General features: G+C 43.4%; 1 protein-coding gene across 2 annotated transcripts in view; it reads right to left on the reverse strand.

Annotated features, from left to right (window-relative positions):
• The window catches only part of Dock4 (dedicator of cytokinesis 4), a 412,188-nt gene that overhangs the window by 45,360 nt on the left and 350,680 nt on the right, over positions 1-16,148 (reverse strand). For both annotated transcript variants that reach the window (XM_038335987.1, XM_038335988.1), the window contains exons 31-35: positions 14,041-14,189; positions 11,830-11,915; positions 7,227-7,322; positions 6,376-6,436; positions 2,202-2,295 (exon numbers count right to left, since the gene is read on the reverse strand). In XM_038335987.1, coding sequence (XP_038191915.1) covers positions 2,202-2,295; positions 6,376-6,436; positions 7,227-7,322; positions 11,830-11,915; positions 14,041-14,189 — 486 coding nt within the window. The remainder of the gene's footprint in view (positions 1-2,201; positions 2,296-6,375; positions 6,437-7,226; positions 7,323-11,829; positions 11,916-14,040; positions 14,190-16,148) is intronic.

Consider the following 16,148-nt stretch of genomic DNA (forward strand, 5'->3'; position numbering starts at 1 on the left):
AGGACTGGTATGTAAAATATATTTTGAGAAAATACAACTTTTTCATATATGGTGAAAAGAATACAGTTATAGCTCAAAAGAGCTCAGCAAACCTAAACACATTAAGCTTAAAGAAAACCACACCATGTATATCATAACCAAACCACCGAAGACTAAATACAAATTCTCAAAAGCAACCAGACGACATTCTACGATGGCTCATTAAAGTAGCTACCTACTTCTCGCCAAAAGCAGGGAGGCGAAGAGGCAACGACAGCACCTTTGAAGCATAACAATAAAAGAACTATTCACTCAGAATTCTGACAAACAGGTCCCTCAGGGTTGAGGGTAAGCTACGGTTGGGTCCAAGAATGTCCATCAAAGCACTGATGTGGGATGTCCTTCTGTATATGTGTTGCTTTTATTGGTTGATGAATAAAGCTGTTTTGGCCAATGGCTTAGCAGAGTGAAGCCAGGCGGGAAATCCAAACAGAGATAAAGAGAGAGTCAGGGAGTCAGGGAGATGCCATGTAGCTGCTGAAGGAGGCTTACCAAGTAAGCCACAGCCCCGTGGCGATATACAGATTAATAGACTGAGTTTGAGAGGTAACTCTGCAGTTAAGAGCACTTGTTCTCCCGGACCTGAGTCCCATTCCCAGCACTCAGGTGAGGTGGCTCTCATCCACTTGCAATTCCAGCTTCAAGGGAGCTAACACCTTTTCTTGCTTCAGAGGGTACCGGTACATGGGTGGCATTCACTTACGCACACACAGAGACATACAGAAATCTTTAAATAGAAGCTTGGCACCTACTTCCGCCAGTGTTACAGAGAGATGGCTGGAAACTGTGGGAGGTGGGGGTTGGTGGACAGGGTTAGGCTATAGGGCTGTGCATGAAGTGAATCGTGAGGCTTCTTTGTGGCGTCTCTCGAGTCACAGTCATGCCAGGAGCGGCTATGCTCTGCCTTGCACTCCCCCCCCCACCGTCTCCCCAACCTACTCTGCTCCAAGTCCAGAAGCAGCAGGGCCAACTGACCACGCACCAAAGCCTCCAAAACCCTGAACCCAAACAAAGCTCTCTTCTTTCTAAGCTGATGACTGTAGATGTTATGTTTCAATAACAGAGAGGTGGCTAGTACAAGAGGCGATAAAGTAGAAGAAAAACGTAAGCGAACGCTTCACTCTCCTATCTTTTAAAAGCACGGGGATTCTTCAGGAGAAATAGAAATGGGGAGGAAACTGAGACCTTCAGAAAGTCATGAAAGTGGCCCGTATCTTAATAAACACAGAACACCTGAAAACTCTAAAATCCGCTTGAGCATGGCAGGCGAAGGTGACGACAGCACTTGATGGGATTTCCAGTGAAGACGGATACCACACACAATACAGCACAGAATGGGAGGATACGGGGATCTGGATGGATCTGGGTGGTTATAAAGATCCCTGTAGCACGAGTTTTAATTGGTCTCAATAATAGAAACTCAGAGTCAGCTAAGAGGTGAAAGCTGAAGGATCAGAGAAACAGCGGTCAGCCACTAGAGAGTTCTTACCTCTACCACTGCTCAGACCAAAGGGGTGATCCTGTCTCTATGAATCCTCAGACTGCATCCGAGCTCCTGTCTCCTCCCACCTTGTATTTCTCTCTCCACCAGCCATATCACTCCTGCCTCCACCTCCCTAGTACTGGGATTAAAGGCGTGGGATCCCAAGTGCTGGGATCACCTTTGTGTGAGTTCTGTTTCTCTTTTAGACAGATTCAATGTCATGCAGCCCAGGGTGGCTTTAACTTAACAGAGATCCACCTGCCTGTCTCCTAAGTGCTGGGATTAAAGGTGTGTGCCACCACTGCCTGGCCTCTATGGCTAACTAGTGGCTTAGAGCTACACTCTGATCTTCAGGCCAGCTTTACTTGTTAGATTAAAGAAAATATCCCTACAGATCCTATGTTTAAATTAAGACAGTAAAGCACTAATTGCAAGTGTAATGTAAAGAGTTAGGTATGTACTTCAAAATCCCAAGGGCAGCCTCTGAAAGACCATGCAAAGACAGAGTCAGAAATACAGTACTAAGAAACAGACATATCATTAAAATGCATTTTGATTTGAAAAGAGAAGTGCCGGAATCTTCCTCTCGAATTAGGGACGGAAGAGGAGCGACCCTGTTTAATGTATCAGCTTAATGCATTAGCTCACGTCCCCCAATCTGAGCCCCAGGCAGAGTTACCTGTGAAGTTCTGAGCCTTGAGGTGCAGGTCGTAGAGTTTGTGGATGTAACGGATGTACATCTCCTCCTTGTTCAGCTCAGTCTTATAGAAGTTCTGTGAAAAAGAACACACGCATGGTGTTTCCTCAGCACGGGGCCAACTAATATTTCCTCTCACTTTGCTAACGTTCTTTGCCCTTACGCTCAGAAAGTGATGCATGTCCCCCCCTCCGGAAGTATCTTTTTAATACTAAAGGGAGGAGACTAAATGACAGCAGCTGACTTCCTGTCTGACACTGCGTTAAACATTATCTGGCAATTATTGGGTAAGATGGTAACTCTTGGGTTATAGCCAATGATTCAAATTTCTTCTTTGCTTTCTTTTTCATTTCTTTTTCTCTTAAGACACACTTTTAGATGTAGCTCATACTGGCCTGGGACTCCCAACCTGACCCTCCTGCATTAGACGCCAGGAGGCGGAACGACCGCTGTACCCCGTGGTCTCTTGTGCCCCTGTTCTTTCCATCATTTGTTCTCTGTTTACCTGTCAGCTGGGCAGTCAACCTACTTCATTAAAATATTAAAACTATGTCTTAAATCACCTGTATATTTAATATGCTGAGGGGCGGCAAGGATATTTCGATTTCACAGATACTTTTTTGCTAAAGAAAGAAGTCTCTAGGACATAAAATAAGGATGTGTACACAATGTGAAGGAGTTTTTCTTAGCAGGCGTGGCGGTGCCTTTACTCCAGCAGAAGGCAGAGAGAGAGGATCTCTGAGTTCGAGGACAGCCTGGTCTACATAATGAGTCCCTGGCCAGCCAGGGCTTTTGTAGAGAGACCCTGTCTCAAAAATTAAAACAAGTAAAAGAAAACAAAAAGCATTTTTCTCCCCTGGAAAATTGTTAAAAGAACAGATGAAAATATTTCTTATTGTTAAGGTACATTTCTAAATTGTGTTAATTTTCTCCCTTCCTTCCTTCCTTCCTTCCTTTTTTTTGATAGGGTCTTATTATGTAGCCCTGAACCTTGTTCTATAAACCAGGTTGGCCTCAAACTTCCAGATATCCACCTGCTTCTGCCTAGGATTATAGCGTGCCTGGCAGTTGTATTCAGTTTTAATGTTTCTAGTTTATGTTTGAAATATAAAGGCATCAAAATTGTATTTCTGCTTATTATTAGATAATGGGCTTACTGAAAATACTAAATTAAATAACTAATTAATATGTAATTAAGTAACTAATAGCTAATTAAATGACTCCAATTTTGACTTGCCGGGCTCTCTGAGCTGCAGGTACATTGTGAAGTCCCTACTTCAGATCCACAACCTCAAGCACTGTTTATTGCTGTGGCCCTGATGCTCCCCCTTGGTGGATGAAAGACACTGGCTAGTGCCAGGGAAGGGAAGCGTGAAAGACTGACGGTTTCTGAGGCAGAAAATGCCAGGAATTGCATAGGTTTCTATAGCTGCCGAGCCAGTCAGTGACCTAGGGATGCACCCCCAAAGGCACTGTCTGCCCACGATCTGACTGGTGTTCATTCTTGAGCCCAAGGACTTTCTCTCAACGCGGACATTGAGGTTGCGTTGATTGCATTACTCCTTCCAAGCCTCACCATCTGCTCTCCCCTTGCCTTTCGTTTCCTGTAGATCCTGGCAGTCTTTAGAAAGCCAAGTAAACAAAAGCTACCCAAACCTCCCTCATTATCACCGAAATCATCTTAATTAGCAGGAATTGTACCATAAACATATCTAACAACCCCACAGCAGGTCTGATGTTATTAAAGGATGATTTGCTCTAATGGCTTTCTGGTAAGGAGCTGTGTTCTTTCAGAACAAAAATAAGCGACCACTCTGGAGATGAATATTACTCCTTAAGAACGAGAAAGCCAACATCTCCCCAGCCAGCAGAGGACAAGCTCACATATGTCTGATAAAGACTGTAACATGGAGAACAAATTAATAATTACAATTCCTCCTGCTAGTCATGTCAAATATGCACTGTCACCAACTGCACACTGGAGTTATGCTCAGCTCGTACCCCAGCAGACAGAGGCAGCCTGAACAGGCTCTGCCGCTGACCTCACAGGAAGCGGTGCTGAGGAGAACCATATTGCTACTAGAAAACATCAGAAACTTTCCATATGGTGTAAAAGCTAAAGGGATTAGCTTCAAAGCGATAGGTTTGGGGTTTTAACAAGTATTCTTGTTTTAGCTCAAAACTGCGACAGTTTCCAAAATGCTCGTGTTCTCTGCTCTCTGTCACTACCGAGCTGACATGGGGTCAGGGTCAAGCGAGTACTACAGGCCCTCTGATTTATGGGGTTTCTGTCTTATTTATATAAGGAGACAAGGAGGGACACAGGGGAGAGCATCCGTTCTTCTATCAGAGGCAAGGGCTCCCTGTGTTGGACAACTTGAGGAGATGATGCTAAGGGCTGCATTCTTGGGTTCACCCCCAAAGAGAAGCCATCCAGAGAGGAGGTGAGGCTGGCAGCAGAGGGACCCTTAGGAAACAGGGAAACGCTTTGCTTTGAGGTTGTTGATGAGCCTTTGTGTCTGGAGCTTAACTCCAGGGATACCCAGGGCTAAGGATCCAAACGGCAGCTCACAGAGCATGTGGCATACAAGCAAGGGCCTGGAAAAGGCTGCAGTCCCTGACTGTCATGGAAGATAGACAAAAGGCAGAGAGAAAATGGGAGGCTGAGCAGAGGGGAAGGATGCACAAGCTGAGAAAGGAGAGGTAAATGGCTAGCAATATAGTGCATGGGCTGATGGCCAGGCCACTGTTGGTACTAAGAAGTACATCAGCGTGAACACGATGTGACCTCAGAGCATGCTCAGAGCTCGCTATTTTCAGGGGCTGGTAACTGAGATAGAGATGTAACAATTAATTCAAAATGAGAAGGAAGAGGTGGGTGTGGTAAAGAAAAGCAAGGTCATGAACTCAGGAGAGCAGGGTAGCCAAAAACTGGGGCACCAGAATGATGGTCAGGGGAAAGTTCAGAGATTTGAAAAGGGCCTGAGAGAAATTAGCAAAGCACAGTAAAAAGAAGCCAATGGGTGGGTGGAGGGCAGCCCAGCATTTCAAGGTGCAGGCGGAGTCCAGCTGCCAAGGCTTCAGAATGTCAGGGTGCAGGCAGAGCCTAGCTGCCAGGGCTTCAGGATGCTGGGGTGCAGGCAGAGCCCAGCTGCCGAGGCTTCAGGATGTCGGGGTGCAGGCAGAGCCTAGCTGCCAGGGCTTCAGGATTTCGGGGTGCAGGCAGAGCCCAGCTGCCGAGGCTTCAGGATGTCATGGCAAGAACGCCAACAACAACAGCACAAGGGTTTAGAACAGACAGCCAAGCTTCATGTGTTCTCAGAAACACCAGGAAAAGAAAACACGACAGTCATAGTGGAAGATGTCGCTCTTCTTCGATTCCAAATGAGCTGAAGAAAATTACCAGTTTGCCATATAGCAAAATACCAAAGTTAATGTCCAATGTATGGTTATTCTTTTGTGGTGAGATACTATTCTATTCAATAATAAGATAGGTGACACTTTTTATAAATTTTGGTTGGTCTAGAGTAATTGCTGTTTAGACTGTTGTTCATGTATATGTATATATACATATTGCTTAATTTTACCCTAAAGAAGTATTTGTCCTGCATGATAAATCATACGGTCATCTGGCTGTAATGCAACTCCTGACAATAGGGCGATTATGAATTCAGTCTATAGAGGTTAGTGAGTGAAACTTATGAATATTAAACAGAAAACTTTCCTTAGTTAGAGAAGAGCTCAGGAATTGGCTATCAAAATGTAGGATAGCTGTGAGGATGGGAGAGCAGAGAGGAAACGCTCGACAGAGAAATAAAGGGCTCTCCATTTGGACACTGTGCTGCTCCTAGACAAGCAACTAGACTGAGTGCAGTCAGCAATCCACCCAGGGAGGACAGCAGCCTAAGCCCCTCTGTGAGGCCACTGAGGTATGCCCAGCCCACAGCAGGAACATCCCACAATGGTCCAAGCTGAGGATTGACTTTCTGGGCTTCATCCAACCTAAAGCTCACTGTCTTCCTTTTCAAAACATTTTTACGTTTTAATAAGAAACATCCTGGAAAAGGGCACGCATTAGAAATCAAACAAAAAGTTCGTATTTCTGCGAAGCACAGCAGAGGTTAGGAAGATAGGAGAAAGAGTCCGGGTTACTAACCAGAAGGCTAACCGTGCAGCCAATCTTTTTGCCATCCACTTCTCCCATCTTCATGCAGTCCCTGAAAACAGAAAGCAAGAGTCACACTCAGAACTTCCTTTCACGTGGAAAACAGAGTTTGTTCTGTGGTGTCTGGTGTGGGGGTCGGTGAGGTGTTGTGTGGAATCAGGAGAAGGCTACTGGGGGGAAGGTCTGGGTTGGGACCGGGAGCAGAGACTGACCCCCGAGTCGCAGTGTCTGCTGAGGCCGTCACGTGCACCTCAAGGACTTTTACACTTATCTGAGGTGTAAAGGGCGCCAGTCAGTATGACCAGAGACTATGAGGAGGAGAGTGTTGTTCTTCAAATAAGAGAGAACCAGCATGCATAGAACTGGGACAGCCTGCTCTACAGGCAAGATGAACAAAAATAACAAGAAATCATAGTCGGGAAGGATAAGAGTGTGGAAGTCCCCCTTCAAAGAGCACAGCACATTAACACAACCCCTCCCCCATTCCTGTCTTTAGCCTAAACATGAAGTCTAGATCGTCACCACTGGAAATTGTTAAGTGGGTGAGTCAAAATACCCGGAGATGTTTTCTTTTCTTTTCCTTCTATTTCTGAGGACAGTGAAGGACTCCGAGAACTCTTTCAACTCGCCAGGACTTTGAAAGAATTATCAAAACCAGAGCTAAACAAACAAGGAAACAAGCACCAGAGCCAGATTCAAAACCCCAAACAAGCCGGTTTCAAGTCCAAGTGCTGATTAGCAAGTCTTCGAATGATTAGCTCAAGTGGAATACTAATTATAGCTCAGCTATTGGAGCTTTTAGCTAGAATAGAGTCTATCTGGAATCTTAAGCGGCAGCTTACCTGTAATCTAACAACCTCTCCATCAGCCGAGTGACAGTGGCAATTAACGAAACGCCACTTTCCCTCCATGTTTCCCGCTCAATTTTCTTTAGTAGACTGGAAAAGAAAGAACCCAGGGCATTTCCAACATTTATTTTTATCAGTCACCATGACAACCATTTTACTTTCATCCATACCTTAAATGCCTTAGCAACCACGGCAACATCTCACAAGTAGCACAATTTGCAAACAATGTCTTACCTAGGGTAGGGACCAAATAGCGGAATTCTAATCCGGGAAGCATTGACAAAGCAAATCGATTTTCAGATTATCCAAGTCATACAATATGAACACATGCAAGTAATCATGCTTTCAAATACACACCAGCACCTCACAGCTCATAGACATTTTCCCCTAGCTGCTCTGTTAGGCTGACAGAGACTGGTGCCTTGCCACAGTAAAGAACAGCGCGGAAGCGATCACAGGAGTCCCTCCAAGTTTACTTCTAAGTAAAGAGCTGGCTTTAGCCCCGTAGAAAATGTTTTCCTACCTCTCGGTGGAATGCATCTTCACCCAAGCAATTCTGCTGCAATGCAACCGCTACAGGAAAATCCTTCTGCAGACGGTATGACGTTTTGCGTTTTTCTCCCTTCCCTTAACATTTGCCCACTCAATACATATTGTACTATCTGTGCACTCACTCAACGGGTTCATTCACTTGGCCATTAATCACAGAGGATTTCCTAGGCGGTTGTTACAGCAGATTGATGACGAGCGCCCGAGCCACGTCTCTCCTCCTACATCTCTCCTAATCCTAAGCACCTTGGAGCGGAGGCACGGTGTCAACACAAACAATGAGAGCCATCATGAGGAGGACTTGATTGGCTTTCACTCCTCTCTGCCAATCAACAGCGCACTTGGTGAAGGCTTCCCAACTGAACGTCCCCCCAAAATAAAAGAACACAAGTGTGTGGCATCAGCATACTCCCTTACCCCTCCTATTTCAGTGATCGTCATTGCTGTCCAAAACCTTTATTCTCTTGCATATTAATTTCAAAAAGGAAGTGTCTGTGTATGTACGTTTCTTATATGTACAATGTAACTATATCTTATCTGCACTTAGCTGCAAAAAAACAGGAAAGGTGACTTATTTTGATAAAGGTCTATGGCTATATTATCTTCCAATCCCCACTTTTTTTCTTGTTATTGTCAACCAAGTACCCGGTGTTCTGCCTTTTCTCTATGTCTGTTTTCTGTTACATGATATGTTTCACTGATTTTAAACTGTTATCTAGATTAAGAGTGGGCTGTTCAGAGGGAAACTACACACGGAAGGTGTGGGGCTTGACCTTTCTGATCCTCCAGGAGAATCTTCTTAGTTTGTTTAAATAGATTTTCACTTAAAGCCTCTCAATGGCACCTGCTTAGAGTGGAAGGGGAGAACTGACATTGAACCAAGCTCTCACATCCTGCCAAATCATGCAGGATGCTGCAGAAATTTCCCCAAGTGACAGCCTACACCTCACATACTCAGAGGCCAAAAAACAAGCAACTCAAGTTAAGTAAGAATTCTAAAAATATACAGAGGCTTCACTTCTGACTCTCATTAGTCTGCAGCTTCCTGATATAGTCAGAAATCCTGCATAAGAGGCACTGCTCTGCCTCTGTATACCCTGCTCCCTTCAGTGACTCGGGACCAAGTGTCAGAACCAAGTCTAGAATCTCACTCATGTGCATCCCTAGCCAGGCTTACTCCTTCATTTAAGAATCCTTCCGCCTTCCTGCTCCCCTGATACAACCTACTGTGGGACAATGGTCTTGTACCCTGTAAAGATTTGTCACTTGTATTAGTTTAATAAAATGCTGATTGGCCAGTAGCCAGGCAGGAAGTCTAGGCGGGGTGACCAGAATAGGAAAATTCTGGGAAGAGGAAAGGCTCAGTCTGCAGTCATCACCCGGATGCAGAGGAAGCAAGATGAGAATATCTCACTAATAAAAGGTACCAATCCATATGGCTAACACAAACAAGAACTGTGGGTTAATTTAAGATGTAAGAGTTAATAAGAATCCTGAGCTAATAGGCCAACCAGTTTATAATTAAGGTAGACCTCTGCGTGTTTCTTTGGGACTGAACAGCTGTGGACTGGGCGGGACAGAAACTTCTATCAACATAACCCAAGGAGGGTATCAGCATAGGAAGGAATCATTCCAGATAACTTTACTCCTGGTCTGTCCCCGTGCTCTTGGGCTGGGAGTATCTCGAGAACCTGTCTCATAAGTAAGGGGCAGTTTATTGCAACATTTTTCTGGGTTTCGCAATGGGCCTCTTCCATCAAATGGAGAGCAGGCAGGTAGGACCGCAGAAGAGCTAGATGACCTTGCTCACCGTGAAGGACATAAGGCTGGGCCGTGGTAGTTTGATGTTAAGTCTGTTTTCCCCTATCATACGAGGATAGGCTGAGAAGACTGTCCTGCCATAAACGCTCTTCTTCAACAACCCTGCAGATTTGGATACTCGAGGCACGGTATTATAGAGCTAGCCAGCCAACTCCAAGAAGTGATGGGACAGGCAATCATTGGGAATCATGTGGTGTTCCGCTGGATTGGAAAGAAGCAGAGCATCTTCTGGGATTCCCTCTTCTTGTTGAATTTTATGAAGTTTTAGACGTGAATTCAGAGCAAAGGAACCTCTATTCAATATCAGCACGCCTTCCTGATTCATAACATGTGTGGCACCTCACTGTGATTGCACTAACTCGCTGGGGTTGTTTGTGCAAAAATAGAAAGACTTTATTGTTCCCTGAAATGAACTTACATTTTCACTTTCTTTTCTGGGACAAGGTAGGAATGTGATTGAATTGTCACTTTAGATTTGTTTTATTCCCAAGATGCTGACTATAAAAGCATTAAAAATATTTATAGTTTTTACATTTTCATTTATTTATATTATATTCTAGTAATAAGTTAAAATTCAACAAAAGAATAAAAATTTCCATTGAACTAATCAGGTCCCTTAAAATAGCCCTAATTATAGAGACTTAATATCTTAATTACTACTTTGATTCTAATGTCAAGGCACATCTTCTAGTTCAAAGTCATATTTATATAAAAGCAATCCAAATTGCAAGCTATCAGGCCCTTACTAAAGCAGATAAGAGGCACTAAAGAAAGAGAACATGCATTTATTAATGCTATGAAGTCATTATAAATAATTAATCACAAATCTCAAGGGGTTCATTCCACTGAGTGCGTCCGTAGTTTAGCTCTTTGTTCTAACCAAGGACCAGGAACCGAAATGAAAGCATCTTTCAAACGTAATTTATTGTGTTGGATGAGGCTTTAATCAGAATTCTTGCTAAACTCCAGCTGTCATGAAAGACAGACACTTTGTTCCCAAGAATGAATGAGGGCTTGGTGACTAATTAATAAAAGTTTTGGTTTAATTACTGATTCAAAAGAAAATGGCATTCAGGGTTCAGACTCTGTCTTGTCATTCACCACCACCGTATGAAATCTCTGCAACCCTTCCTGGATTTTCCTTTCTATAAAATTTTTCAGAAAGCTTCGGGAATGATTGTGCATCAGGCCAGCTAAAGACTCCCCAAACTACCAACCACAGACAGATAGCATCCTTAAAACACATGCATTCATTTTTCCAGTGTTGCTCATTAACGATCCTATAATAAACTTGGATCTTGCGTTTGGTTATCAGTACCACATAGGTAATGGTTGGACATAAATAAAAAAGCAGGTGTCTTTTATTCAGGGAAATGTATTATTTTTGCACTCTGGAAAGAAATGCCCAAGCTCAGCAAGATGATTTTCCCTCTTAAACTACATTATAGAAATACTAGGTTTGAAAATGACTAAGATCCATAAGATCATAAAGAAAGCAAACACCTGCTGGGAAATCCCAAGTACTGTGACGTCCTCACGCCTCAATTCTGGCTATTTGGATACAGTGAGTTCATTAATGTAAACAATCCCTCCCATGACCGTGATCATAGTTGGGACGACCCCAAAGCCCCTTCACAGAACTCCATTCTTCTCCCTCTATTCTCCTTGCAAATCCCAAACACTGAAGTCATTAGGAATGACTTGCTTTGGTGACCTTCTAATAGGAAGCATTCCATAATTTAATAATCCTGAGCAAATGGCCGGCATCTATGGTTATAGCAGGTGCGGAATATCAGGCACAAGCTAAGTTAATTGTTAAAACAGCAAATCAGCCAGGGTCATGCTTTGAAGAACACTGTATACAAATGTTATAATCACACCCTTTCTTCGTTTCCCACTCATAAAGCTCCTTAGAATCATTATCTCATAACAATGGTCTTATTTTCCCTGAAAATTATCAAGCATGGAAAGCGTGCGCTTTGTTATGCAACACAGGCGGCCTGTCCTAATCCGAGGTTAAAATAAGGAGACGCGCCTCGCCATTAGCATAATAAGATCCACTTGCTAGAGTTAGGCAATTATCCTTTACTTCACTCTCTACGGAGACAAAGCCCTCCTGTGAGACCCTAGCTGTCTCCGTAGCTCTCATCTACTGCGGAGCAGAACAGCTCAGGACTGACACCAGATGTGCTGAGCAGAACCCACTGGAGAGGAACACGCTACTCACATACTGTTGAAGAGCTCACGGTAGGTTTCATCACCTTTGCCCTCCGACATCAGGCTATCCAATTTGTCAATTAGCTTGGCTTCCACCTGAAATACACCCAAACATTACTCTCTGTCCCCCCACTTCACGGGGAAGATTCATTTGGGCAAATTGATATGTATTGTTTTTATGGCAGGGGAAAAGCTGTAGTACACTTTATGAAACTGACATTGTGAGCCATAGCTAACAGCAAGCCTCCCTGCTCTAGGGGCTGATTCAGATGCCGTTAACATGACTTCATATTCCTGGCTGGTTAGTTTTCCATGTTGCCAAAAACAGCATCTATCTATCTGTGATCCCGACATAAATGCTAGCATCCCAATTCAAACATTTCAATTCCTTTTTAAAAATATTTTCTTTTTTATAAAGATTTATTTATTACGTGTAATATTCTGTGCCTGCATGTATGTCTGCAGGCCAGAAGAGGGCATTATATCCCTTTACAGATGGTTGTGAGTCACCATGTGGTTGTTGGGAATTGAACTCAAGACCTCTAGAAGAATAGCCAGTGCTCTTAACCGCTGAACCATCTCTCCAGCCCTCAATTCCTTTTTTAGGGACTATAAAAAACTAGCAAGTCCTGGTTCTTTTCTCTTTACATCACTATATCTGAGAACATCAGCAAACTAACATGCCCAAATACATTAAATGAAGTCTTTAATGTGTTTTAGGTCTTTTTTCTTTCCTCAAACAGTTCGAGGTTGTGCTCAGTCTTCACTGAAGTTGAGAACTCATCCTCGCCCTGTGCAGATGGCAGACCCTCAGAAATATTCTAAGTAAGCAGTAAGCAGCAGGCGATGGAAAGGACATATTTCTTCACAACTGTAGTCAAAACATTTACATTTTCAAGGATGTAAATCCTTTATAACTTGAATATCAGGAAGGGAACAATTTCCCTTCATCTATACGAGGCAAGAGGAGAAAGAAAATGGTAACCTTTAGGCAGAGTTAAAGTGATTCGGTCTTGGGATTAATATTCAACTTTGTCAAAGGACTGAGCTCAATTACCCCTTTAAGCCAGATGTCAATCAAGAGATGAAGATAAGGGGGAAGGAAAGTGGGCTCCCCTACCAAGCACAGTTTGTTCTCAGCCTTTCGCTCACCCATTAGCTTTCTTGAAAATAAATGTATAAACAGATACAAGTGAATTGCCCACACTTTTGGCAATAGGAAAAATCTATGCATGCAATCAAATTGCTTATAAGAGCTGGCAAGCACTTTGCTGAGGCTTAAAGATGGACTCATGTAGAGTGTGAAGGAGGGCCACATCCCGTGGGCAAGCAGGCTTGTGCAGCCGCTGTGTGAACGCACGCTTCTCCTCCTTCCCCCAACCTGGACCTGCAAAAGTGGCTGATTCTTTGCAGATCTAGCTTTGCAATGAGGATGTCTGTCTTTCCCCAAAACGGGAGCAGCCCTATTAACTTAAGTCAGTGTGGAACGATAGGTTCATCCCCTTGAAATTTCCTTTGTGAGATTTCCCCACTGTTCTCTCCTTCAAATTAATTTTCAATGCTCCAAGCGAAGAGCAATAAAACACACTGTGAGTCAAATGCTGAAAGCGAAGTCATTCACCAAACACAATGTGCAGACCACTGAGAGCTCAATGGTTTAAAGAATCATTAACCTTCTGATTCCTCTGAGCCGTGTCCGGCTGGGAGCAAACAACCCTCTGTAAATTCTTAAATACAGATCTGGTAAGGCAAAGAATTTTTTATCTGAAAGAAATGAAATAGGGTCTCAGGGTTTTCCTGGAGGCACAGGACAACAGGAAGTCAGAGAGATGTTTCTAAGGGGATCAGGAAGCCAGAGAGATGAATCTAAGGGGAACAGGAAGGCAGAGAGATGTATCTTAGGTGAACAGGGAGCCAGAGGGATGTATCTACGGTAAACAGGAAGTCAGAGAGATGTATCTAAGGTGAACAGGGAGCCAGAGGGATGTACCTAAGGCTCCATGGTGCCAGGAGAACAGGTTCGCCTGGTTCTGAGTCCTCTTGACTCAGTGTTCATTTCCCCACTTAAGGTTGTAGTGGAGGAAACTGGGAGGCGCCCAAGGGAAGCAAGGCTCTCTGCCCCTTCTGGTGAGCGCCAAGGGGAGCAAGGCTCTTTGCCCCTTCTGGTGAGCGCCAAGGGAAGCAAGGCTCTCTGCCCCTTCTGGTGAGCGCTACCGCCTACCTGTTTGAAGTTGCCGCTCCTCCTCTGCTCCCAGCCCATCATGTCATGAAAAATAGGAATCATGACATTCCGAAGATCTGGCTGGGGTATCAGGGTGACTTCTAGGAAGGGGCCAATCAGGGCAGGGATGAAGTGAAGTTTGTGTTCTCCTAAAATAAGCAAAATATTTGAGTCTCAGCATATCTACTCTTAATAAGATTTCAAAAAGATTACTGTCTTAAAATTTAGTTAAAACAATTACTATAGTTGGAAATACTCAACTATAATTTTATCCCCGGATAAGAAAATAACCCACGGCATACAATTAAAGTGACAGACGTTGTTATTAAAGGTGAGGCTGAAGAAAAACACAACTGAACTTTCCCAACATAATTCAGTGTGTGAAAGACAAGGTGTGACTATACAGGAGCATTTCACTACGTAAGAGGAGTCTGGAGAGACGCTTCAGTAGCTCAGACCATCAGAAGCCACATGGTGGCTCATAGTCTTCTATAACTGCAGCCCCAAAGAGTTCAATGCCTTCTTCTGGCCTTTGTGGGTACCAGGTACACACAAGGTACATAGAAATAAAGGTAAGCAACACCTCCACCCCCAACACACACGCACACGCACACGCGCACACGCGCGCACACACACATACACACACACATCTATCCTAACTGAGAAACTATCCCTAAGGTAATCACAGCTGTTTTCTCTGAGTTGTAAAACTGCAAATTATACAAGGAAAACTGGATTCTGTTTATTTTTTTAAAGAAAAAATAAATAACCTAAACAAAAGTCTAAAAGCAACCTCCTCAAAGCCTTCAACTATTTTCCAGAAAGATTAAACATAATATTGAACTTCTACTAGCGTGCAATCAAATACTAAGCAGTTGTGATTCCGAGCAGAGGTGGCCAGACAGCAGCAGGGACACAGTGACAATACACAAGGTAGGCCTGAAGTCCATCAGAATATGCTAGATTTCACAGAGAAGTTCCTATGTTGATAGTAACAAAACGATATGCCATTGATTATGCATTCTTTTCCTGTGTCACAGTTAAAAGCTGATGATGCTGAGGCACCTCCCTAGAATGCCTAGAACAAGTTCAGAGGTCAGGCTGAAGGTGGCTGGCTTCATTTCCTCTTCAGGGACCAATCACAGAAACATTTTTCTGATTTGTTCTATGGCAGAATTCTTATTCTTTCCTATGCTCAGATCATGCGCATTATCTCCTATCATGAAGAGACTCTCCCTATCCCAGAAACACAGAGGGAATACTACGTGGAGCTGAACATTTTAGTCTGTGTTAATACAAGAGACAGTGTTTCCAGGGAACTCCTGGGAGAGAACAGAGGTGTTCAGTATCTTCCCTATGTACCCCGTGATCCACAGAGGCCATAAACCCTTTTAGGTCTCTGCTTTCCTGGATAAGACACTATCTTCCCAAATCAGATTCATTACATGATTATAAATAGAAGCAGTGGGGAAAACTGAAATGAGTACCTCTTTCCAGAATATGCTATGCCAGGTGACAGATTACGAGTTTAGATGAGAGCTTGGAAATTTGGGGAATCACAAGACAATAACCAGTACTTTCTTTTAGCATAGATATGTGCTTTATATTTGTTTCACTAATTCCATCATTAATCTATTTTATTCAGGGGCTCAACAAATGAGAATGCCCATAATTGAGCAATCTATTGGTTACAAATGTAAAACATAACAAACATTGAGGCTACTGCAGAGATGCAGATCTAGTATCACGTACCATCAAGGATCATGGTTCAGCTCATTTGACCTAAGGAAACCAAGGAAAGACGCTCGGACAGGCATTGTGGAATGTTAGTTTAATTATGTAAAGATGTATTACATTTGTTTATGCTGTGGAGTATTAATTTAATTATATAAGGATGTGTTACATTTGTTTATGCTACAAAGTATTACTTTAACCGTTTGTTTAATGATTTAAAGATGTGTTGCTGTTTCACTTTGCCTGCCTAAGATACCTGATTGGTCTAATAAAGAGCTGAATCGTCAACAGCTGGGCAGAGAAAGGATAGGTGGGGTTGGTAGTAGAGAGAACAAATAGGATGAGGAATATAGGGGGAAGGGAAGAGACAGAGG

The sequence above is a fragment of the Arvicola amphibius genome, chromosome 7 (genome assembly GCF_903992535.2).
Source record: "Arvicola amphibius chromosome 7, mArvAmp1.2, whole genome shotgun sequence".
Lineage (NCBI taxonomy): Eukaryota > Metazoa > Chordata > Mammalia > Rodentia > Cricetidae > Arvicola > Arvicola amphibius.